General features: G+C 46.6%; 3 protein-coding genes and 1 non-coding gene across 9 annotated transcripts in view; 1 reads left to right on the top strand and 3 right to left on the bottom strand.

Moving 5' to 3' along the window:
• Positions 1-2,210, bottom strand: part of KIAA1324 (KIAA1324 ortholog) — an 87,724-nt gene extending 85,514 nt beyond the window's left edge. For all 3 annotated transcript variants that reach the window (XM_010355341.2, XM_010355356.2, XM_030937040.1), the window contains exon 1: positions 1,846-2,210. In XM_010355341.2, the coding sequence (XP_010353643.2) occupies positions 1,846-1,992 (147 nt within the window). In that variant the 5' untranslated portion in view covers positions 1,993-2,210. The remainder of the gene's footprint in view (positions 1-1,845) is intronic.
• Positions 2,211-2,352: 142 nt separating this feature from the next.
• On the top strand, positions 2,353-9,400 carry C8H1orf194 (chromosome 8 C1orf194 homolog). Of its 4 annotated transcripts, none has more exons than XM_010355331.2 (5): positions 2,353-2,553; positions 7,342-7,458; positions 8,249-8,364; positions 8,700-8,824; positions 9,253-9,400. In XM_010355331.2, exons 1-5 carry the CDS (start codon positions 2,509-2,511, stop codon positions 9,321-9,323), a joined length of 474 nt encoding a protein of 157 aa, XP_010353633.1. In that variant the 5' UTR covers positions 2,353-2,508; the 3' UTR covers positions 9,324-9,400. The 4 variants fall into 4 exon arrangements, with proteins under 4 accessions (XP_010353633.1, XP_030792899.1, XP_030792897.1 ...); XM_030937037.1 differs by lacking the exon at positions 2,353-2,553 and adding an exon at positions 3,388-3,535; XM_030937039.1 differs by lacking the exon at positions 7,342-7,458.
• A 744-nt stretch (positions 9,401-10,144) lies between these two features.
• On the bottom strand, positions 10,145-10,559 carry LOC115899498. The gene has a single exon (XR_004059191.1).
• A 3,980-nt stretch (positions 10,560-14,539) lies between these two features.
• On the bottom strand, positions 14,540-21,036 carry TMEM167B (transmembrane protein 167B). Its single transcript, XM_010355320.2, has 3 exons — positions 20,887-21,036; positions 18,424-18,555; positions 14,540-17,036 (listed from the first exon to the last, which is right to left on the bottom strand). The coding sequence occupies exons 1-3, from the start codon at positions 20,894-20,896 to the stop codon at positions 16,954-16,956; spliced, it is 225 nt and encodes a 74-aa protein (XP_010353622.1). The 5' UTR covers positions 20,897-21,036; the 3' UTR covers positions 14,540-16,953.
• Positions 21,037-25,081: the final 4,045 nt, after the last annotated feature.

Genomic DNA, 25,081 nt, shown 5'->3' with positions numbered 1-25,081 from the left:
ACTCTTTGTGGCAAGACCTTTTGCTTAGGCAAATATTGGTTATTCAAACAAGACCAAAGGCAAAATTCGTACACAAGTTCAAGTTCTCAAGTATTAATAGTCTTCTCTTCCTCCAAATCAAGATAATAGAAGTGCTTAATTTCTGAAATGTCTCATATTTTCCATTGTTGACAAAGATCTCAACAAGAATTGGTAGTTAAACTGTATGATTCTTACCTTCCACTCAGGAGACTCCCTTGTTTGATTCTTAGGCAAGTGGGCTTTCTTCGTCTCATTATTTTGGTTGGTTAGACCACAGGCCATCAAGGCCGGTGAGCCAGAGTCACTGATAAGATCATCCTGTTCTCTGCGATCTCTAAAACAGGTCATTATGTGGCTGGGTGGAAATGTAGACGGCCCAAGGCAGGTTGTCATTGAGGCTAATAAAGGTTATCAAAAGTCTCACTCACTGGGGTCACTTATATCATATTCATGAATCTTCAAAATCAAGTATCTTTATTCACACAAAAATCCTTCCCCCCACACCTGATGTCTTTATGACCTGCTATACTGTAGACTCAGAACATCTTTATAAGAATATATCTCCATAAGGGATGGAGTTGTTGTTGGCAATCACTTCACACTAACAATTTATAAAAAATATTCTGGACTGGGTGCAGTGACTCATTCTTATAATCCCAGCACTTTGGGAGGCTGAGGTTGGAGGATCGCTTGAGCCCAGGAGTTAGAGACTGGCCGGGGCAGTATATTGAAACCTCATTTCCATTTTAAAACATATATATTTTAAAGTTATATATATATATATATATATATATATATATATATGAACGTCTCAAAACCTTAGTCCTTCACATTCCATAGAAATAACAGAACTTTGATTTTGCCTTCCCCAACGTAGTTCTTGTAAATATCTTATTGTTGCCTCTGCCATATGGTTTCTAAAAAAGTTGCTCGGAGCACAACCAAATATCCTTATTTCAATAATACAGAAACGACTTAGTTTTGTTGCTCCTAGTGCTCTTTTGCGTTCCTCCAAGATGACTTTTCAAAAGCTATTTTTGGTTATAAGACATTGACTACCTATTGTCTGAATTCTGCTTCCAACATTTTGGAAATAACTTGAAAAAAACTTTGACATATGTTAGCAGAAGTCAGAGAAGGAGACCAGAGGTTGGCAGAACACAAGATATTGAAGAACTCAAAATCTGCAGAAAGGTGAGTCGTGTGCTGTCAGGTACACTAAACATAGTACACTGCGGGGAGGCCAAGCTATAAGGAGGAGCCACATTTAACAGTGTTCACTAACCGATGTTTAATAAATAAGGAACTAGAGAGCTGGGATCCTATCATCCCTCTTGCACATCTCCCACCTTCACACTCCGTTTTGTGTAGCCATGATAAAATCACTTCGCTCCGGTACTTTTTTCTGGCCTTCCTAACTCCTTTGCTCTCCCACTACTCTCCTTTCCTCTTCCTATTTTGCTTCTCTGTGCATAATCTTTTGTTGTCAACCACTTTTAAGGTGAATTTATCCCAGTTGGAAAACAACTCGTCTTCCTCCCTCATTCTGAGTTCAGGTACCCAGGTAGCTCCCCTTCTTGGGGCTGGGACCTTTCTCGCTGAGCTCAGCATCCCAAGCTGTAAGGTTGATCTATCCGTGAGTCCTCCAATGTGCTGGCCTCCTCATGACGCCAGACTGGCTCCTCTTCCCTCCCCTCACGCCTCATCCCCAAAGAAATCTAAACTCCGTGGCGTCTGAAACTCTCTGCGCCTGGGTCCCCAAGGTCTCCGCCTGGACCCAGACTTTTGTGACCAAAGCGGGGTCGGGTAGGGGGGCGGCAGTACCTCTTTGCAAGCGTGAAGCTCCGGTCCCGTTCCCTGGGTCACCTGGAAGGCGGTCCCAGCCCAGAACAGCAGCCGCAACAGCCGGGGTGTGCGCCTCTCAGTTGTTCCCCTGCCTCTGGCCGAGAGACGGTGGCCAGGCTCAGCCATAGCGTTGGCCTGAGTGAGCGGCAGTAGCGGCTCAGGTGCTGCGGCTGCTGCTTCTGCTGGCAGAAGGCGGAAAAAAAGGGGAGGGAGGTACACGGGCGGTGGGGGGGGGGATGCAAGAGGCCAGGCTCGCTCCAGTCACCTCCCTGCGGCTACGCCAACACCGCCCATCCTTCCTCCTCCCTGAGTCCTCTCCTCCTACCCACGTCGCCTTGACAACCGCCTCCTCTCTGGCTCCGCGCGGGTGGGGCAGGGACCACGCGCGCCTCTGCCGCTCACCTGCGGGTCGCCATGGCAGCCGCCGCAGCTGGTGCGCGCGGCGTGGGCGCGGGAGAGCGCGCGCCCGGGGTGCGCAACCGGCCCAACAGGCATGCCCGGGGCTCGTGTGAAGAACGTGGTGGAAGCATCCTCCAAGCCAGCGCCAAGAAATTTCCGTTTTCTACAGCCCTTTCGGGCTAGATGTTATTTTATGAGCATCTCTGATTTTGTACATGTGGCATGTGAACCGAGAGAAAGAAGATGGAGGGATCACCCTCCAGAAGTCGTCGCCTGGAAGAGGCCCCAGTACGTGTTCCCTCCTACGAAGGCCACTCCTGGAGATCTTACATCCCGCCAAATCCATCCGTGCTTCTACAACCGGCTAGATGAGAAGCCCTGACACTGCAGTTGATGGGAGTTTAAGCAAGGAGTTTGCCTTAGCCGCAATTTTCCAAGTACCGCACGTGCCCCCCCCCCCACCCCACCCCCGCCCCCAGACAGGGTCTCACTCTCTCACCCAGACTGGAGTGCAGTGGCACGATCTCGGCTTACTGCAACCTCCGCCTCTGGGATTCAAGAGATTCTCCTGGCTTAGCCTCCTGAGTAGTCAGGACTCCAGGCGCGTGCCACCAAGCCCAGTTAATCTTTTTCCTATTTTTTGTAGAGACGGGGTTTCGCCATGTTGCCCAGACTGGTCTCGAACTCTTGGGCTTAAGCGATCCGCCCGCCCCCGCTTCGCAAAGTGCTGAGATTAGAGGCGTGAACCACCGCGCCCGGCCCTCTTTGGTCTCTTGACATCCTCGTTCTCTCATGGCTGTGAAAGCCTTTTGTTAGGTGCGAGCCAGAAGGAAATTTCTGGGTCATCTTTAAGGACTTCTTTCCTCAACTGAAGTCTTTTGCAGAAGTCCTGATGGTGAGCGGCCGGCGCTTTTCCGCCGAGGCTCAGGAGTGCAATTCCAAGGCTCGGGGCCTACTCAGCGGCGCTTTCCCTCTGCATTCCCCGAAGCATCCTCCCCAGAGGCCTCCCGCGGTCAGCCGCCAGGTGGCGCCCTCCTCGGAGGGAATTCCTCTGTCTTAGATGGCTGGGCAGTTGCCTGGCAACCGAAACCAGTGTTCCAAACAATTGGGACCCGGGATCATATGCGAGTGAGGCTGTGCTGCGGCTGAGCGGACCTCCCATCCCTCTTAGAAGAGTAGGCATTTAGCCATGCCTCCCACCCGGGACCCTTTCCAGCAGCCTACATTAGATAACGATGATTCCTACTTAGGAGAACTGAGGGCTTCCAAGGTACTGTGGTTGCTTGCGCAGATTCCCAGTAGGGTCGCCGGTAGTCTTCTTTCTCTCGGTGTGATGGGCAGAGATGGTAACATAAAGCACTCTGGTGAAGACACTCAGTCGGGTACCAGAGAAGTCTGTTTTCTGCCTGCCTCCCTATCTCCATACTCAGGTCGGCTAACGTTTCAGAGGAGTTTTTGAGCAGGGGAAAGTAGAGCTCTAGTCTAGAAGAACAAGGGGCTCTGGCAGCTCAAGTCAATTGTGAGTATAAGTTATGGCAGGGCCCAGGTTCCTTCAAGCTACCCATTTCCCTGTTGGGAAGACTGTTCTCTGAAGAGAAATGAGACGTGGAGTGGGAGAGAATCCTCTGAAAGTCACCAGAGGTCATGCTTTATACATCTGTGTTCACACTGTCTCTGTCTTCTGGTTACCACCACAATGTGTTTGTTATGTGTGTGTTTAGCATGATGGTGGTCACTGATTTAGGAACTTAGATGATCTTTTTTCTGGTAGGAGTGATTGGGATATTTGAAGTGGTGCACAATAAGATGAATTAAGTGGTAATTGTTGTCTAACAACAACATTAAGAGCCCCTTTTTATTTATTCAATACTTATTTACTATAAGCCAGACACTCTGCTAGACACCAAGGATATATAAATAAATTAGATGTAGCTTCTGCTGTTAAGGAACTCTAGTAGTAAAGATAGACCGACAATAGCAAAAATGCTTGCACAACAGCACATGTTGTGACAGAGTTGTGTGTAGGGTGCCGTGAGAACCAGGAACTTAAAGGAAAGCTTCACAGAGCAGATGCATTTTGATGTCCAAATATGAGTTAGGTAGGCCGGGTGAGGGAGTGGGTAGAATATGAGTTAGGAAGAAGGAAACAGGAACCAGATATGCAAGGCAAAGGGAGCAGCAGGTACAAATACATGGAAAGGAGAGAGAGAATGGCTTGTCTGGGGAACTGCAAATAATCCAGAAGGGCTGGAGTGCAGGCATGAAATAGAGGCACTCAGAGATCAGAGCTGGGAGATGCCCTTGGTGGGCTGGGTATGCTGTGTATACTATGCTAGCTAGCTAGCTATGGTTTCATCCTAGAGATGTGAGGAATCATGGTGGGAATTTTTTTTTTTTTTTTTTTTTTGAGACAGGGTCTCCTCGCACTGTCACCCCAGCTGGACTACACTGGTGCAATCTTGGCTTACTGCAGCCTCAAACTCCTGGGCTCAAGCAATTCTCTCAACTCAGCCTCCCAAGTAGCTGGGACCACAGGTGGTGCCACCACACCCGGCTAATTCTTATTTTTTTGTAGAACCAGGATCTTCCTTTGTTGCGCAGGCTGGTCTCAAACTCCTAGCCTCAAGTGATCCTCCTGCTTTGGCCTCCCAAAGTGCTGAGATTACAGGCATGAACCGTAGGTCCCAGCCCCATAGTAGGATTTTAAGTACCACAGTGACACAATCAGATGGGTGTTTTAGGAAGCACAAGTGGCAGCAGACTGGATAGGATGAGAGTGAGACAGGAGGGATCAGTTAGGAGGCAGGTGAGGCAATCTCCAGGAGGAAGAGTAACGGATCTACAGCAGTACCACAGGGGATGGAGATCAGGTGCAGATGTGAGAAAGGTGCACAGGGCAGGACTGACAGGACCCGGGGACTGACTGGATATGGGCCCAAGAGAGGAGATGAGTCTAGAATAACTGCTAGGTTCCTAAGGGTTTTATTCTGAGGGTTCACTGAAATGGAGCATCCTGGGGAAGCAGGTTTGGGGAGAAAGATGTTGAGAAACATCAACTATGCAGACGTTTTTGTAGTGACTGTGGGACATTTAAGTGAAGATCAATAGTAGGCAACAGGGTTGAGAGTTCTGGATTAAAGATGTATGACGGAGCTGTGTATCTGTATGAGCTACGGTATCCATATAGTAGTTGAAGCCATGGAAGGGAATCAGCTCATCCAGTGGATGTGAGCATAAGAAAAGTAAAAACGAGTGTATCAGCCACTGTGCTATCACCAAGAATAATGAAGTATGAAAGAAATAAAGCTACAGGTATTTGATGCCAGCATAGGCTCAGTTATCCTTTGATGTGGCCCTGAGCAGCACTCTTCCCACTCTCCTTGAAGACCACTTAAACCTCATCATCTCTGTCAGCAGAAGGATGAGATTGTCTTTCACTGAGAAAGTCCAGACTGTCAAGCACGAATGTCATCTTTACATCCACTTTCTTTCCATCTCAGGGAAAGGAAAGTCCCTTTTACTCCCCGGACCTACACTTCCCCGTGCTTCTGAGACCTGTACCATTCCACATACGCTCTTTTCTGACCCCAGCCTCTCTTCATTTCTTTGTCATGGTCTAGCTACCAGCCTATCACTTTCCCTACAGAACCAGACCTTTTCAGGAGTCAATATTTACTATCTCTACTTCCTCACTCACCATTCCCATACCCTCTTTAGCTCACTGCAGTCTGGCCTCTGCCTCAAGCACCCCCTAAAACTGCTCTTGCTAGTTATCAGTGAACTCTGTGGCCAGTTCAGGTGGATCCTTTCCAGGCCTGATCTTATTTGAACTCAGCTGTTTCTGACATCATAATGCTGATTCCCTCAAATGCCCACACCATGCTCTGTGGGCCCAGCTCCTCTGGGTTTTCCTCTTATTTCTGGCCCTTATCTCTCAGCTACTGTCTCAGCTCCACTTTCTCTCTGTCCCTTAGACAGTGCTATTCTCCAGTTAGCCAGATACAGTGGCACACGCCTGTAATCCTAGCTACTCGGGAGGCTAAGGCTGGAGAATCGCTTGAACTCAGGACGTGGAGGCTGTAGTGAGCTGAGATCATGCCACTGTACTCCAGCCTGGGCAACAGAGTGACTCCGTCTCAAAAAAAAAAAAAAAAAAAAAAAAAAAAAAAAAAAAAGTATGGCTCACCTAGCACTTTGCCATACTGGGGAGAAGGAGGATTACAATGTTGGATAGGTCTAATAAGAGTTTTTTTTTTTTTTTTTGTACAGTTTTTTTGTACAGTTGTAATACTATACAATCCTCACAAACCAGTTCTTCCCTTTTGGCCTGACTCCATTTTGCAGGCTTCAGCTACTACTTCATGTGGACAACCAATCCTTCTGAGTTCTCCTCCAACAAGTTACACTTCCAGTTTTCTACCTGTTATTTGCATTAGAATGTCTCACCTTTTCTTCAGACTCAGTACATCTAAATCTGAGCTCATCATTTTTCCTATCTGCTCCCAACTCTTCCCTCCTCTCATCCCACTCTATACCTTCTCCTATATTCCTGGCCTGTTTCTGTCAGTTCTCACTAAGAAAACTTAGGAGGATCAAGAGCCTGGGGAGTCTTGCCCCATACCATTCTTCTCTTTGCAGATGTCTGAGATTCAAATAAAACCAGATGGGGCCGGGCGTGATGGCTCATGCCTATAATCTCAGGACTTTGGGAGGCTGAGACAGGTGTATCACTTCAGGTCAGGAGTTCAAGACCAGCCTAGCCAACATGGCAAAACCCTGTCTCTGCTAAAAATACAAAAATTAGCTGGGCATAGTAGCACATGCCTGTAATCCCAGCTACTTGAGGGGCTGAGACAGAAGAGTCACTTGAACCCAAGAGGCAGAGGTTGCAGTGAGCCGAGATCATGCCACTGCACTCCAGCTTCTGTGACAGAGTGAGATTCTGTCTCAAAAAATAAAACAAAACAAAAAACACAAATAAAACTGGATGGAATAAGGCGATGCTACTGAAGCTAACCACATCAGCAAGGCTTCCTGTATAATCACGTTGTCCTGGATATGGTTTCTCTTTTGCAGAAATTGCCATACAAGAACCCAACTCACCTTGCTCAGCAGCAGGAACCCTGGAGTAGGCTCAACTCAACCCCCACAATTACTTCCATGAGGCGGGATGCCTACTATTTTGATCCCGAGGTATCTAGCATTGAAATATTCTCTTTGCAGCCATTTAGGGTTTGTTTTGTTTTGTTTTGTTTTTCCTGTCACCTAGGGTGGAATGCTGTGGCCTGATCATGGTTTACTCTAGCCTGAACCTCCCAGGCTCAGGCAATCCTCCTGCCTCTGCCTCCTGAAACTATAGGCATATGCCATGACATGCAGCTAATTTTTTTTTTCTTTTTTTTTGAAGAGATGAGGTCTCAGTATGTTGCTCAGTCTGGTCTCAAACTCCTAGCCTCAAGTGATCCTCCCATTTCAGCCTCCCAAAATGCTGGGATTACAGGCACAAGCCACTGCACCCAGCCCTTAATAATCTTTTTGAAAGTTAGTCTGTCCCTAACTGCTTCAGTACTTTTCCTTTTGTCTCTAACCCAAGATCCTACCAAATCCAAAGCCAAAAACCAATTTATCTGGCCTCTGGGAAGCCAGAAGACTTAAGTTTTGCTCTTAAGTTTTACAGACCTTCTCATTATCTGACTAAAATAAGGACTGAATATAAACATGAATGAGGTAAAGTTCATTAAGCCCATATCAGGAACAATATTCCTAACTCTCCAGTGAGAGCTCACCACTCCCTAGACCTAACCCTAAGAGAATTCCATATCAACCAGAGTTATCACATACAACAATTTAGTGTGTAAGGAGTTGTGGATTCCAGGCCCGAGAGCCTTCACTATACTTTTGGGGAAGACTAGAGCACAACAGAACCTGACTGGAGCAGGGATACAGGTGGCCGAGCTAACCTTGAGGGGACTGACTTCTGTAGATACCAAAGGATGACCTGGACTTCCGCTTAGCAGCCTTGTACAACCACCACACTGGGACATTCAAGAACAAAAGTGAGATACTGTTAAACCAGAAGACCACACAAGATGTCTGCAGGTAAGTGGTAGAGGCAGAGCCTCTCCAGCCTAAACATGCTGCCATCCAGTCATATAAGGTAAAATGTCACCAGGAAAACGATAATTACTAGGTACTCATTTGTATACGAATTTCAGTATTTTTACATCTGTGTCTATAATAGTTTCTGTATTTTCACTGTCTAAGATGAACAGAAATCCCCCAAGATTGTGCTCATCTGTATAAACAAAATCTTTAATCTCACAGAGGTAAAAAAGATCTTTGGCTGCTTTATTCTTGAGATCACATGCAACTACCTTGCCCTCCTCACGTTTCTGATTGATTTCTCCACTGTTCTTCCCTACGCGTTCTTCTAGAACCAAGATCCAATTCCCTGGAGAATTTTTAACCCCTCCCACTCCACCCATCACTTTCCTGGCTAACATCAGACACTGGATCAACCCTAAAAAGGAGTCCATCCATAGCATCCAGGGATCCATAGGTAAGGTTAGAAGACTGGGTAAGCAGATGAAGCAGTGGGGGTCTTTCTAAATGTCCCCATTAATCAGGGATTTCAGGTGACTGGATAGTAGGGAAGATGAGGGATTTCTGTGGGTCTTGGAAAGCAGCGATTAAGTTGGCAAGTACCAGATTAATACCAGGGGATATGCTGACTACACAGCTAGGAAATTAATTCAATTTTTCAGAGCCTCTTTGCTCAGCCTTAGGTTTAGGGGACAAACATTTACAGCAAGGGCAAAAACCTGGGGGTGGAAGACCTATAACTATCTCCCATCAGTCCTCCATATGCCAGTTTTCCCAGCTATTATGAGAAGCTTCTCCACAGTACCCACAAATGTACTGATTAAAGTTTCCTAGAAAAGGCCAAGGATCTGAAATTCAGTCCACTTCCTCTTCTCTTTTCTCCAGTGTCCCCTCACACTGCAGCCACCAATGGAGGCTACTCCCGAAAGAAAGATGGTGGCTTCTTCTCCACCTAGTGTTGACAGATCCCTGAACCAATCACAGTGAAACATACTGCGGCCCACTTCCATTAAACAGATTTGTGCAAGATGAAGTCTGAAGTGTCTGTTATCCATAGATTACAAATTGCCACCTGACCTTTTTTTTTTTTTTTTTGAGACGGTGTCTCGTTCTGTCGCCCAGGCTGAGGTGGGAGAATGGCTTGAGCCTGGGAGGTCGAGACTGCAATTAATTATGATTGCAACACTGCACTCCAGCCAAACAGAGTGAGACTGTTTCCAAAAAAAAGAAAGAAAAACTAAAAAAGGGGCTGGGCGCGGTGGCTCATGCCTGTAATCCCAGCACTTTGGGAGGCCGAGGCGGGTGAATCACTTGAGGTTAGGAGTTCGAGACCAGCCTGGCAAAACATGGTGAAACCCTGTCTCTACCAAAAAATACAAAAATTAGCCGAAGGTGGTGACGCGTGCCTGTAGTCCCACCTATTCGGGAGACAGAGATGGGAGGATCGCTTGAGCCAAGGAGGTCGAAGTTGCAGTGAGCCGATATCGCGGTTCTGCACTCCAGTCTGGGCGACAGAGCAAGACCCTGTCTCAAAAAAAAAAAAAAAAAAGAAAAGAAAAAAAAAAGGAGCAAAAGAAAAAATAGAAAAACAAGGAGAAATGGGAAAGTGGTTGGAAAATAAACCAGCGGCGAACAAGGCCTCCGCGACCCTCCAGCTCCCGGGGGAGGGCCTGCGGCTCATTTACCCTTGGCCACCGCGCTCAGCGTCCCCACCCGCCGCCGGCCGTTCACGTGCTCGCCGCCACGCCACTGGCAGCCCGCAGCCCGGTGGCCGTGCCCAGATCAGAATCGCCTCGATAATCAGTGGCCGGGGACAAGCCCGGCCTCGTCTATCTGATCAATTCATCACTTCTGAGCGCCAGGCCCCGCAGGGCCAGCTCCGGGACCTCGGGGACCGCAGCGTTGCCGCCGCCTACGGGGCCTCTCTGCACAGCGCCTCGACGAGGGGGCTTCGCAGGAGGAGAGCTTTTCATTTCGGGTCGGACCGGCGGGGCTGGGGTCATGACCCGATCAAATAAGATCAAAGTGTAAGCGGGAGGAAGGGGGAAGGGGTGGGCGCACGCACTCGCCGAACACGCTCCAAGCGCACACACTCACGCGTCCACTCACACTCAGTCCGCACGCGCCTCCCACGCGACACCACCGCTCCGCACACAACAACCAGCACCCAAGCCGCTCTCCCTCCCTGAAACAGCGGAAGTCCGCTCCTCCCCACCCCTCAACCTGCGGTTTTTAAACCCCCTACCCCCTCCCGCGCCGTGGAGGATTCTGGGAGGAACCACCGAGCACCGGCGGACGGGTCCTGAGGAACCGGGTATTCCCCAGAGTGCGCGCGTTGCTGCCCTCGCGTGGCTCGGAGGGGAACATAGGTCCCAGGAAAAGGCGGTACTAATTTCCTCCATACAGAATCGTGGTTCCTTTTTTTTTGGAGACGGGTTCTCGCCCTGTCGCCCAGTCTAGAGCGCAGTGGCGCGAACAGGGCTCATTGCTACCAGCTTAAGTGATCCTCCCACCTCAGCCACCTGAGTAGCTGGGACCACAGGAGAGCGCCACCGCACCTAGCCTTTTGACCTTTGTATAACTACATATTTATATCCATATCTTTAGTTTTTCTGTGATCTTGACTTTGTCTTCAATTTCTTTCTTTCCTTCTTTCCTTCCTTCTTTCTTTTCTTTACTTTTCTTTTTTCTTTTCTTACATGGAGTCTCGCTCTGTTGCCCAGGCTGGAGTGCAATGATGCGATCTTGGCTTACTGCAACCTCCGCCTCCCGGGTTCAAGCAATTCTCCTGCCTCAGTTTCCGGAGTAGCTGGGATTACAGGGGTCCACCACTATGCCTGGCTAATTTTTGTATTTTTAGTAGAGATGGGGTTTCACCATGTTGGCCACGCTGGTCTCAAACTGCTGACCTCATGATCCGCCCGCCTTGGCCTCCCAAAGTGTTGGGATTACAGGCCTAAGCCAATGCGCCCAGCCCAATTTCTTTCTTTTTTTTTTTAGACAGAGCTTAGCTCTGTCACCCAGGGTGGAGTGCACTGGCGCAATCTCAGTTCACTGCAACCTCCATTTCCTGGGTTCAAGCGATTCTCCTGCCTCAGCCTCCCAAGTAGCTGGGATTACAGATGCCCACCACCACACCTGGCAAAATGTTTTAGTAGAGATGGGGTTTCACCGTGCGGGCCAGGTTGGTCCTGAACTCTTGACCTCAGGTGATCCGCTCACCTCAGCCTCCCAAAGTGCTGGGATTACAGGTGTGAGCCACTGTGACCGGCCTTTTTTTTTTTTTTTCTTTTTCTTTTTGAGGCAGAGTTTCACTCTTGTTACCCAGGCTGGGGTACCATGGCGAGATCTCAGTTCACCACAGCCTCCGCCTCCTGGGTTCAAGCAATTCTCCTGCCTCAGCCTCCCAAGTAGCTGGAATTACAGGCATGTGCCACCACTTCCAGCTAATTTTTTATTTTTAGTAGAGCTGTGGTTTCTCCATGTTGGTCAGGCTGGTCTCGAACTCCTGACCTCAGGTGATCCGCCTGCCTTGGCCTCCCAAACTGCTGGGATTACAGGCATTAGCCACCACACCCAGCCCTTAAATTTTTAAATATGATTCAACTTCAGGATATTTATAGGTGAGTGACTTCTTTTCCACGAAGACAGCAATCCCTGGTCATTACCATGGGGAGCATTGGCTTCCCCAGTAGCTCCTTCTCCCTAGGGAGAAGGCAAATATTTTACCAAAGGGAAAGGTGAGGAATAGAGTACATATGTATGTATGTATGTATGTATGTATGTATTTACTTACTTATTTGTTTGAGACGGTCTTGCTCAGTCGTCCATGCTGGAGTGCAGTGGTACAATCACAGCTCACTGCAGCCTCAACCTCCTGGGCTCAATTGATCCTCCCATCTCAGCCTCCCAAGTTGCTGGGACCACAGGTAACACCTGGCTACTTTCTTTTTTTCTTTTGTGACCGAGTCTCACTCTGTGGCCCAGGCTGGAGTGCAGAGGCACCATCTGGGCTGACTGCAACCTCTGCCTCCCAGGTTCAAGCCATTCTCCTGTCTCAGCCTCCTGAGTAGCTGGGATTACAGGTGCGTGCCACCACACCCGGCTAATTTTTTGTAGTTTTAGTAGAGACAAGGTTTCACCGTGTTAGCCAGGATGGTGTCAATCTCCTGTCCTTGTGATCCATCAGTCTCAGCCTCCCAAAGTGCTGGGATTACAGGCGTGAGCCACCGCACCAGGCCCACACCTGGCTACTTTTTAAAAAAAATTTTTGTAGAGACAGAGATCTCACTATGTTGCCCAGTCTGGTCTTGAACTCCTAGGCTCAAGCGATCCTCCTGCCTTGGCTTCCAAAAGTGCTGGGATTACAGACTTAAGACACTGCACACAGCCAAGAATACTGTATTTAAATCTAAGTATTAGGAAGTCAGGATATCTATCAAATGGGAAAAGATAGGAAGGCATATTCCTGTCCCCACTTAGAGAGCCCTAAGGCTGCCCAGAACTTAATGCTGTGACATCCAAATTTTTGAGCCTTCATTTATGGTCTTATCTATTAAAACATACATTGACTTCCAAGTTCCAGAATGAGTAGAGTATAAAATAGCAGTGATTATATAAGCAGAATTAGCTCCTCTCACATTAGAAAGCATAATTTTAATGGCTCAATTCCTTCTTTGTCCTTTTTCAATGAAATGGGTGTTGGGGGATAGAAATCTGAAGAATTTTGGAGATTAGTAGAAAATGATTTAAGTTCTAATTTGTACTTATGCCACTCTCACCAGGCACTTGAAATAAATAGGGGGGAACTACCCATTGTATGTGCCAGAATCTTGCTGGCTCAAGGATTTTTTTTTTTTTTTTTTTTTTTTTTTTTTTTTGTGAGATGGAGTCTCGCTCTGTCACCTAGGCTGGAGTGCAGTGGCACAACCTTTTTTTGCATTTTCAGTAGAGACAGAGTTTCACCATGTTGGCCAGACTGGTCTTGAACTCCTAACCTCAAGTGAACCACCTGCTTCGGCCTCCCAAAGTGCTGGGATTAAAGACCTGAACCACTGCACCCAGCCTGGCTCAAGGATTTTTCTAGGTGCCTGGCTGGCTAACTTGTTAACTTCATTTGAATGAAGATGTTTATGACTGTTTAGGGCAGATGATACTTGTTTGTTTGTTTGTTTGAGACGGAGTCTCAGTCTGTCACCCAGGCTGGAGTGCAGTGGCCGGATCTCAGCTCACTGCAAGTTTCTCCTCCCGGGTTCACGCCATTCTCCTGCCTCAGCCTCCCGAGTAGCTGGGACTACAGGCGCCCGCTACCTCGCCCGGCTAGTTTTTTTTTTTTGTATTTTTTTAGTAGAGACGGGGTTTCACCATGTTAGCCAGGATGGTCTCGATCTCCTGACCTCGTGATCCGCCCGTCTCAGCCTCCCAAAGTGCTGGGATTACAGGCTTGAGCCACCGCGCCCGGCCAGATACTTGTATTTTAATAGCAATAGTAGGTGAAATGTATTGGGGGTGCTATCTACCTTATTTAATATGCCTAAAAACTTATTAATTCATATATATGAATAAGATATTCATATATATATGAAATCTTACTACATGCATTTATACATTTAGTTATATATATCTCAGCATATCTTAGGTACATATATATCTAGTTATAGATATCTCTAGATATATCTATCTCAGCTGCCCTAAAGGAGAAAGCTAGGCCAGATGCTTTTTTTTTTTTTTGAGACAGAGTCTTGCTCTGTTGCCCAGGCTGGAGTGCAGTGGCGCGATCTCAGCTCACTGCAAGCTCAACCTCCCGGGTTCACGCCATTCTCCTACCTCAACCTCCCTAGTAACTGGGACTACAGGCGCCCGCCACCACAGCTGGCTCATTTTTTTCTATTTTTAGTAGAGATGGGGTTTCACCGTGTTAGCCCGGATGGTCTCGATCTCCTGACCTCATGATCCATCCACCTTGGCCTCCCAAAGTGCTGGGATTACAGGCGTGAGCCACCGCGCCCGGCCAGATTCTGAACTATATAATATATTCAGTGCTGTCACAACGGGATAACAGGAATGATGGTATTCACTAATGTGAACTAAAAAGGTAGGCTATGAACTGAACCCAGGGGAGTATTGAACAAACTTCAATAAATTCAGGATGTGACAAATAAATTGACAAAGATTGTAGGGAAAAAACGTTTATTTTCAAGGATTTGTGCAGACAATGGTGAATAAAAAATTGTATTTCAACCATAAAAAGGAGCTGACTTCATTCCACCCTGGCCCACAGGGTTTAGGGTGATGCCAGTTTGAATCTGAGGCTATACTGCTATCCCCATTCCTCCACCTGTAAAAGATTTCCCCAGAGGAATAACTTCCTATAACTTTTAGTCAAAAATATGCAAGACATATCAAACAAAGTAATGAGTTAAACAAGTTTCTGCTTATCTGCTTAGGGAAATTCAAGAAATAAAACAAATGTGTATTTGTTTCTTGCTGTAAATTACCTTTACCTTGTGCACTTTTTGGTACATTCTGCTATGAAAACATCTCAAAATGTGACAACACAAGAGTTTAGGTCAAGATGACCCACCCAGGAGGCTGTAAGAACTGGTTTTAACTAGTACTGTGGAATGGAACTAGTTTAAAATATGAAGCAGCTCTAAACACCAAGCTTAGAGACATTAGAAAACAAAAATCATTAAAGCTACAAAATAACAAGTGCAAACATGCTGAACCTGTTTCCAGGGAGTGACATTCCCTTTGGCTAACAGGTCCCAAACTCACACCCACAAGGTGTAACTCTCTTTCCTGTTCCACTAGATTTCCTTTCTCTCATCTCAAAGGTCTTCAGAAATGACAATGGAAAATATAGGAATTGTTGAAATTTACCCTGTGGACCAATTCCTGAAGAGATAACAGCCACAACTCTGAGATGATTAGACATGTAGTGTTTACTTGATGACTTTCTGTATTTCTAGAAACCCTCAAAGCATTAAACTGCCTATTTCAAAATCTAAACTTCCTAGCAGCTTTTATTATTTGGAGTAAGCAGACAGAAGACAATTTACTGCCACACAGGAATCAACCACGGCTAACTTGTCCACCATTAAGTTTTACGATAATGGACAATTCAACTGGAAGACCCATGCCTATGCTTGCTTATAATAATCTAATTTTAGACCCACTCTTTTTTTTTTTTTTAAATAGAGAAGTTCTAGACATCCAATAGCTGATCCTTCTGTAGATATAAGGAGGGAATGGAGCAGTCTTCCTGTCAAATGTTGAGCCATCTAAAATGGTCTCCTCGGGAGTTACTAACTCCATGGCAAAATACTTCAGTATCACTTGCAAAGTTCTGTTTTCTTCTACTTCAGGAAACACCCTCATTTCATTTGTGGATCCTATGCACGGTTCAAACACACTGATGAATATCAGCAACTTCTGTCATTTGAATTTCACATGTCAAAGTAAGTAGAATTTCCAGAGACAACTAAAGAGTAATGCAATGTGAAGAAAATTAAGAGTTGGCTAAGAAAAATAAGTAATCAACTAAAAATTGCCGTAACAACTCAGACTTAAACACAAAATAAGTTTGTTGTCTTTTATGACAAAACTTCAATCTGACATCACAAGTTCTTATACTAGACGAATTTACTAGTATATGAATCAATATACTAAATTTCTTTCTTCTACCCCAACTGCAAATATATTAAACAATTTTTCAATAGTTTCTTTTTCCTTAGTCGGGGCATTTAAAACTGAGTAACAGTATTTAGCACTAAGTAATTTAGAAAATATAAAAAGGTTTTATGAAATAGCAACAGTTGATTCATTTTTCATATACCATCTGATCAAGTGAAGTCTCCATTTGAGGATACTGGTGAACAGAAAAATTTTTTCGTGTCTAAGCCACTGCTTTCTGGTCTCATCACACAGATAATTCTCAAATTTTATGTAGGCCCAGATTTTCTTGGCAAAACTCAAGATACCAGCACATAACACAGCTACTTCATCTGTTCTCTTTTTGCAGTGAGCACTATGCCTCTCTTTTATGTTTCCAGATGGGTACATGAAAAATAAATTTCTAAAGCCAAAGAATATCTTGGCATTTCATAACTGTTTCCCACCCAGCATCCCCTCCCCAATTTGCCAGATCCAAATCAAAGAGTGAAAAGAAGTCTTGAAAATTCTGTCTTCAAAAGAGGTCTGAACACAGCCTAGTTCCTTCCCTAACGAGCCGCAGTTTGAAAAGATCCTGATGAGGAGGTGAAGAACAAAACAGGATGACAGGTTTTTATGAAGGAGGTATGTAATCTTATCACCGAGGGGTGTAATTTATCTGGACATTATATGCACTCTGCCAAGGACTGATTTACACATAGATCAAAGGAAGCTGGCTTTCTGTAGTCCCCTGAAGCATAAATAATGTTCATGACCATGAGTTTTCCCCACATATAGCAGGGGCTGATGCTGTGGTGTCATTCTGGGGACTGATGATTTCAGCTGAACTCTCCTACACTGATTCCAGGTCTCCAACAGGTTCTTCATCCCCGTCCCCTTGGTTGGCAGTTGATGACTTGGATACTTTGGAATTCATTTTATAAATAGGACGTAAAAGGCCATTACAACACAAGCAATTGCCACAGCAGCATGCAGCCTGGTTCCAATCACAGCGGCTAGCAGGCAAAAGAGAGAAGAAATCACACCCTGCCCTTCATATAAGTCCTCACTTTCATGGTGATATTTTGAAGTCTCTAGTCACAGACAGACATATCAATGCTCTCAAGGACCTGGGATGTTTTTATTTTATTTTTTGAGGCAGTCTCATTCTGTTGCCCAGGCTGGAGTGCAGTGGCGCGATCTCGGCTCACTGCAACCTCTGCTGCACGGGTTCAAGCAATTCTCCTGCCTCAGCCTCCTGAGTAGCTGAGATTACAGGCGCCTGCCACCATGCCCAGCTAATTTTTGTTTTTTTAGTAGAGACGGGGTTTCACCATCTTGGCCAGGCTGGTCTTGAACTCTTAACGTCAGGTGATCCACCCGCCTCGGCCTCCCAAAGGGCTGGAAGTACAGGCATGAGCCACCGGGCCCGGCTCCCTGGCTAAATTTTGTATTTTTAGTAGAGACGGGGTTTCACCATGTTGGCCAGGCTGGTCTCGAACTCCCGACCTCGGGTGATCTGCCCACCTCAGCCTCCTCAGAGTGTTGGGATTACAGGCATGAGCCACGGCACCCAGCCTGTGGGATGTTTCTAAATGCTATCCTTATGCTTTAGGGTCTACTGTTTGTATTTTGTCCTTTTTCAAAAAAAAAATTTAGGTAGATAGGATTCCAAATGAATGTACCTCAAATAAACAGTAAAAAAAGCATCCGAGTTAATTAAGTCAAACCTTAAAAGAGACTCCAATGTACCCTTGACAGAAAATTGAGTAAAATTTTCTGTAGAAAAATCTTTTTCCCACTGAAGGGAGGAATTCCACCCCAGCCTAAAATGGTTTGATGTGTATAGTTTTACTCCATGGAGAATACAAAAATCATCTGGATGCTAAAATAGACAATTATATTTTTAAATAACATTTAATTTTTTTTTTTTTTAAGACAGGGTCTCACCCTGTCACCTGGGCTGGAGTGCAGTGGCTCCACCATGGCTCGCTGCAGCCTCAACCTCCTAGGCTCAAGCAATCCTCCCACCTCGGTCTCCTGAGTAGCTGGGACTACAGGCACGTGCCACCATACCTGGCTAATTTTTGTATATTTTGTAGAAATGGGGTCTCACTATGTTGCCCAGGCTGATCTACAACTCCTGGACAGGAGCAATCCTCGCCTTGGCCCCCCAAAGTGCTGGGATTATAGGCATGAGCCACCACACCCAGCAAATTTTAACATTTATCTCTTCCCTCAACTTTGGAGAATGATTAATTTTACAGACTCTCAGACCCAATCTGAGGGATTGTTTTCTAAAAATGAAACCAAAATCAGTCCCAGTTCACTGTACTCCCTACTTTGTAGCTCCACACTGTCCAGAGATGGCAGTCTCTTCTCCCTGTCCAGACATGGCCTCACCTTTGTAAAACACACCCCAAACACCCTTCTTCTCTGATAGCAGCCAGGTTTTGAGACGAGGTACTTTCTTGAAGTAGGCACAGGTGCAAACAAAGAGCAAACCAAACACCAGAATCCCATCCAAGGAGTACACTGTTAAATAAAGAAGAAAAGAAAACCTTAGGTACTGATCTAGCATGGGACCTGTGATCCTGCCTGAGAACTCTAAGGAAGATAGTGTGTGACATAATAACAAAATAATAACCCCAACAGGCAGTACCAACACTTGACAAGAGGGAGCCAGGATCCTGGGACTAACAAGATTAGTTTACTGTTCCCCAAAAATTGCTTGTAGGAGGAAGGAGAATCGATTGAGCCCAGGAGTTCGAGGCTGCAATGAGCTACGATCACGCCACTGCACTTTAGCCTGAACAACAGAGTGAGACCCCAACGCAAAAAAAATAAATTTTTTTTTACATCCTCTTTACCAAAATGTCACTGGTCCCTCCCCTCACCTCTCAAGAAGTAGAAATCCTGGGCAGAAATTAGCATCCCAAGAATGACTAGCATTGGCAATAGATTGAGACATACGAATCCTTAGAGACTCAGCACACAGAATTTAACATGTTCTTGTTATAAATCACTCATATGATAAAGGAGAGCTAGATACGTAGCCAAATATGTCAGATGTGCAACTGTAGGTGAAGAATACGTTAAGGCTAAAAGTAAAGCTTAATGAAAATTACAGGAGTGAGAATGTACATACCTACAATTTTCCTTTTTTATTTTTTTTGAGGCGGAGTCTTGGTCTGTCGCCCGGACTGGAGTGCAGTGGCCGGATCTCAGCTCACTGCAAGCTCCGCCTCCCGGGTATACGCCATTCTCCTGCCTCAGCCTCCCGAGTAGCTGGGACTACAGGTGCCCGCCACCTCGCCCGGCTAGTTTTTGTATTTTTAGTAGAGAGGGGGTTTCACTGTGTTAGCCAGGAAGGTCTCGATCTCCTGACCTTGTGATCCGCCCGTCTCGGCCTCCCAAAGTGCTGGGATTACAGGCTTGAGCCACCGCGCCCGGCCCACTACAATTTTCCTATCAGTATTTTACACTTCATGCATGATATTCTAACAAACCGAATTTCTGTCAGAATAATAACAGATTTTTCTAAAACAAAGAAAAAGTATCTAAGGCTTCAACATAGAAAGCTTCAACTTCTTAGCTTTGTTTCTTAAATATATAAACCAAGCTCATTTCTTTTACAGGTAATCACAGTGAATCACCTAATTGCAAAAACGAGAAGATATTGGACCACAAAATGGGGGAAAATGACTAAAATTTATTCAGCAATTACCGTGTCAAACTGCTGTCTTACTTCCTGGTTCAGATTCTGTCTTCCTCTGGGTAATGTCCCTTTTCTTACTGTGCCTAGTATCCTGAGACCTCTGACTTCCCAGAAAGCTCCAAATGAATATTCTATATAAACAGTGTCTGCCAGTTCTAGATCACACTATCTACCTCTCTCCCTCCAGTAAAACTGTCTCACAGCTAGGTGTCACTAAGAAAGGGTCCAGTAAATTAATACATACACTAAGGTTTTCTGAGGAACTATACCTTTACGTGCTACCCTTTTTCTCTCATAAGTTTCTGCAGACAATGGCAAAATTCACAAGGAGGTTAAATTCGAGTCTTCAATGCCAGGTCTATGGACAAAGTACTTTTGAGAAATGCTTTCCGGAGCACCTCAAATCATTGTAATGCCTAAAAGGCTTTCTCTTCTCCTTTCCTGTAAGGTTGACGCTAAAAATCATGAAGGCCCTCCTTCCTGTCCTCTGGAATTCAGAATTCGTATCTATAAAGTTTTTGAAGAGGCCTGGAAAATGAGGTCAGATAAACAGGGTGACAACTGCCTCATCATCTAGAAGAGGCAGTGTCTAAATCCACCCCTTTCAACACTAGTCAGGGTCTCCACGTGAGATCACCCCGCCAGGACTTTAAAATAAAAAATCTTTCCAGCATTTCTCCGTAACAACAATCTTTTGTGGGGTCTACATTCATCAGCACCCACAAAACTGTGAGGCTTGATATTCTATGTGATTTATTGGCCCTCTCAACAAAACTACGGTCCGAAAGTATGAGAACGTAGGGGGCTGGGAGGAGGAGCCTCTGTCTTCCCTGGGTCTAAATAGCAGCAGTACCTCTGGGACTGACCTCTCCAAGGGCCAGAAAGAACTAAGAAAAAGAAAAGGGAAAGCAAAGGATAGGGATAATAACTCGAGGTATGAGCATAAGAGGCACTGGGGGTCCTAGATGAATATGGGAAGGGGGAACCCGCGGAGGAGAATAGGGGTACAGCAGTTAGGGGCGTCGAGAAGCCAAGGGGGGCTGGGCTGGGAGGGGGCGGGGAGAACGGCCACGTCAGTCCCGGCCCCGCCCGCCACGTTTTCCCTTCGTCCTTCACTCCCACCCTCCGCTCAGGGTATCGGTTCTCACCGTTCGTCATGGCGGCTGGCCCTGGACCTGGGTAGGGGGTCCGGGTTCAGTGGTGATAGCTGCGGAGGTCGGGGAACTCGGCACCCGCTTGACACTTCCCGATCCGGGCCCAGGCAACTGGAAGAAGCCGAGTACGCAGGAGCAAGGGCCGAGAGGCGAGCGCCGAACGCTATCAGGAGTGGCTAGCCGATTGTCGAGCTCGGGGAAACAGCGTGTTGACGTAGGTTAAGAAGAACGCTATCCCGGAGGCTTCCTACTTGGCCAGGAAAAGGAAATGTTTTCTGCGTGCCCCTGCGGGCGTAGTGCTGGGGCTGGCCCGCGTCGGTGTGTTTGAAAAGGTAAAGGCTTATAGTTTTGTAGTTTATTTTGCGCCGTGGCGGCCGTTGTGTGTAAGCAGCAGCCCACCTATAAGGTTTTCATCGTCGTGGGCTTCCACTTGAGAGAACTCCAGCACCGCGGGTGAAGAAGCCGCACCTGCGGCCTGGTTGACTGCCCTTGAGCGGCTCTTCCTTACTCCGGATGGAAATGTAGTTAGACTGTGTCTGAACGGTCCAAATGACATGAGGAAAAACAATGACAAAAACAAGTCGCGGCCGGGCGCGGTAGACTGCGTCTGAATGTTCCAAATGAGGAAAAACAAATGACAAAAACAAGTCGCGGCCGGGCGCGGTGGCTCAGGCCTGTAATCCCAGCACTTTGGGAGGTCGAGCCAAGCGGATCACCTGCAGTGGGAGTTCGAGACCAGCCTGACCAACAAGGAGAAACCCCGTCTCTACTAAAAATACAAAATTAGCCGGGCGCGGTGGCGCGTGCCTGTAATCCCAGCTGCTCGGGAGGCTGAGGCAGGAGAATCGCTTGAACCTGGGAGGCGGAGGTTGCGGTGAGCCGAGATCGCGCCATTGCACTCCAGCCCCGGCAACAAGAGCGGAAATTCCGCCTCAAAAACAAACAAAACAAGTCGCATCTTTCAGATCCTAAAGCACCACGTCGTCGGAAAACATTCAAATGGTTGCCCGTTTGCTCGTGTGAATTTTTCCTTTCCTTAAACTATCAGGAGAATCTCGATTCTCCTGCATTTAATTAATTCTGGGATCACCTCAGCCACTTTAACCAGAAATCGGCAATATCTAGACACCGCTCCTCTGAGAACATTTTGACAACGTGACAAAAGACATTGCCAATCTAATAATGGGGATGGGGTGGAGGAGACAAAACTACAGATTCCGATTTGCATCCTGAAATCCTTAATTGCACACAATTCGGCCTGTTTTATTAGAGTCCGGGCGGAAGTGCGACACCGAGTCCTCCAAGACTAACTGGAGGGTTAAATTATAAGGTTACTAATCCGCCCTCCTTACCAAGGGCCTTAAGGGACTCTGCCCCTTTCTGCTGCGGTGCCATCTGCTGGCTGCAGCCCGCTTGGTTACCCAGAGGGAAAACTGCCAAAACATCCTCTGGAAGCTGGCCTGGAAAGGCAAGCCAAAGTCTAGTGCAGGGCAGACGCCTTGAGAAAATATACATACATGCAGAAAGAAAAAGAAAAAAAAAAAAAGGCAGAATATATACGGGACAAAACCTAGGACAAGGCCAGGCAGCCATCAGTTTACATATATGTTTGCACATTCACACACAAATTCCCCTGCCCAAAAGAACTGTTCAGGATCACTCAAAACAACAAAAGCTCAATTGTGTAGGCCTAACAGCAGTAGCTGGCCGGCGCGGCTCACCTGTAATCCCAGCACTTTGGGAGGCTGAGGCAGGCGGATTACCTGAGGTCAGGAGTTCAAGACCACCCTGACCAACATGATGAAACCCCGTCTCTAAAAAATACAGAAATTAGCCTGGCGTGGTGGCGTGCGCCTGTAATCCCAGCTACTCAGAAGGCTGAGGCAGGAGAATCGCTTGAACCCGGGAGGCAGAGGTTACAGTGAGCCAAGATTGTACCACTGCACTCCAGCCTGGGCAACAGAGCGAGACTTTCAAAATAATAATAATAATAATAATAATAATTGCTCCTCTTTGACCGGGCACAGTTGCTCACGCCTGTAATTCCAGCACTTTGGGAGGCCGAGGTGGGCGGATCACCTCAGGTCGGCAGTTTGAGACCATTGTGACCAATATGGAGAAACCCTATCTCTAGTAAAAATACAAAATTAGCCAGGCATGGTGGCACATACCTGTAATCCCAGCTACTTGGGAGGCTGAGGCAAGAGAACCGCTTGACCCGGGGAGGCAAAGGTTGTGGTGAGCCGAGATCCTGCCATAGCACTGCAGCCTGGGCAACAGAGTTAAACTCTGTATAAAAAAAAAAAAAGAAAAGAAAGGAAAAAAAAAATTGCCCTCTTTTAATCCTACAGCCATCACCCTAACACTCACAACTGCCTGATTACCCCTGTTTTAGAAATAAACCAAGGTTTAGGGTAAGGACTGCCAAGTATTACACTGGCACAATAATTCCAGTCTTCTGAAAGCAGGACTAGAAAATTTTCCTCCATACCACACTGGTGTTTCCTTTGACAGTAACCACTACCTACTGAATGATGCCAGGTCCTTAGCCTGCTATTCAAGGCCTTCCAATAGTATTTTCCACTGTTCCCTATATGGACTTTAAGCTTTGTCTATAAAGACTATGTTCTAGGCCGGGCGCGGTGGCTCAAGCCTGTAATCCCAGCACTTTGGGAGGCCGAGACGGGCGGATCACGAGGTCAGGAGATCGAGACCATCCTGGCTAACACTGTGAAACCCCGTCTCTACTAAAAAATACAAAAAAACTAGCCGGGCGAGGTGGCGGCGCCTGTAGTCCCAGCTACTCGGGAGGCTGAGGCAGGAGAATGGCGTGAACCCGGGAGGCGGAGCTTGCAGTGAGCTGAGATCCGGCCACTGCACTCCAGCCTGAGCAACAGAGCGAGACTCCGTCTCAAAAAAAAAAAAAAAAAAAAGACTATGTTCTTCAGTTACATTCTTTGCTTTCTCATTTTTGCTCATGCCATTCACTTTTTAGAGATAATTTTTTCTCCCCCTTTTTTTTTAACTAGATGAAAACCTCTCCAATTTTTGTCATGCTCTGAAAGACAAGTTTTTCCTCTTCAGTAAGTCTCAGAGGTTAGAATAAAAGTTAATCGGCCAGGCGTGGTGGCTCACGCCTGTAAGCCCAACACTTTGGGAGGCCGAGGCGGGAGGACCACCTGAAGTCAGGAGTTCGAGACCAGCCTGGCCAGCATGGTGAAATCCCGTGTCTACTAAAAATTCAAAAAAAATTAGCCAGGAGTGGTGGCAGGTGCCTGTAATCCCAGCTACTTGGGAAGCTGAGGCGAGAGAATCGCTTGAACCCAGGAGACGGAGGTTGCAGTGAGTTGAGATTGTGCCATTGCACTCTTATCCTGGGCAACAGAGTGAGACTCCACCTCAAAAAAAAAAAAGTTAAGCCCAGGTGCAGTGGCGTCACGCCTGTAATCCCAGCACTTTGGGAAGCCAAGGCAGGCAGATCACCTGAGGTCAGGAGTTCAAGACCAGCCTAGCCAACATGGTGAAACCCCATCTAAAAAAACAAAACTAAAAATACAAAAATTAGCCAGGCATGGGGGTGTGTGCCTCCAATCCCAGCTACTCGGGTGGCTGAGGCAGGAGAATTGCTTCAGACTGGAAGGCGAAGGTTGCAGTAAGCCGAGATTGTACCACTGCACTCCAGCCTGGACAACAGAGTGAGACTCCCTCTCAAAAAAAAAAAAAAAAAAGAATAAAATTTAAAGACTGGGCATGGTCACTCATGCCTGTAATCCCAGCACTTTGGGAGACTGAGGTGGGTGGATCACTTGGGGTCAGGAGTTGGAGACCAACCTGGCAACATGGTGAAACACTGTCTCTACTAAAAATGCAAAAATTAGCTGAGCATGGTGGTGTGCTTGGGATGCTGAGGCAGGAGAATCACTTGAACCAGGGAGACAGGTTGCATTAAGCCGAGATCGGGCCACTACACTCCAGCCTGGGAGACAGAGCAAGACTATGTCTCATAAAACAGAAAAAAAAAAATTAAGGATGAAATCAAAGCTGAAAAACCATCAGGAGTGATGAATTGGCAAATTACTTTTTTTTTTTTTTTTCCCAGACGAAGTCTCATTCTGTTGCCCAAGCTGGAGTGCAGTGGTGCAATCACGGCTCACTGCAACCTTCGCTTCCTGGGTTCAAGGAATTCTCC

Source organism: Rhinopithecus roxellana, chromosome 8 (assembly GCF_007565055.1).
Source record: "Rhinopithecus roxellana isolate Shanxi Qingling chromosome 8, ASM756505v1, whole genome shotgun sequence".
Lineage (NCBI taxonomy): Eukaryota > Metazoa > Chordata > Mammalia > Primates > Cercopithecidae > Rhinopithecus > Rhinopithecus roxellana.
This window is presented reverse-complemented; position numbering and strand designations above follow the sequence as displayed.

Bases quoted from the DNA above. Each gene is read 5' to 3' on its own strand.
- TMEM167B (XM_010355320.2), bottom strand. The intron at 17,037-18,423 runs GTGAGGCCATGT...TTTGCCTGCTAG, and splicing joins TTGGGGTGTGTTTTACAAAG to CCGCTGTGATTGGAACCAGG.
- C8H1orf194 (XM_030937037.1), top strand. From the start codon at position 3,455: ATGCCTCCCACCCGGGACCCTTTCCAGCAGCCTACATTAGATAACGAT. The intron at 3,536-7,341 runs GTACTGTGGTTG...TCTCTTTTGCAG, and splicing joins GAGAACTGAGGGCTTCCAAG to AAATTGCCATACAAGAACCC. The intron at 8,365-8,699 runs GTAAGTGGTAGA...GCGTTCTTCTAG, and splicing joins ACCACACAAGATGTCTGCAG to AACCAAGATCCAATTCCCTG.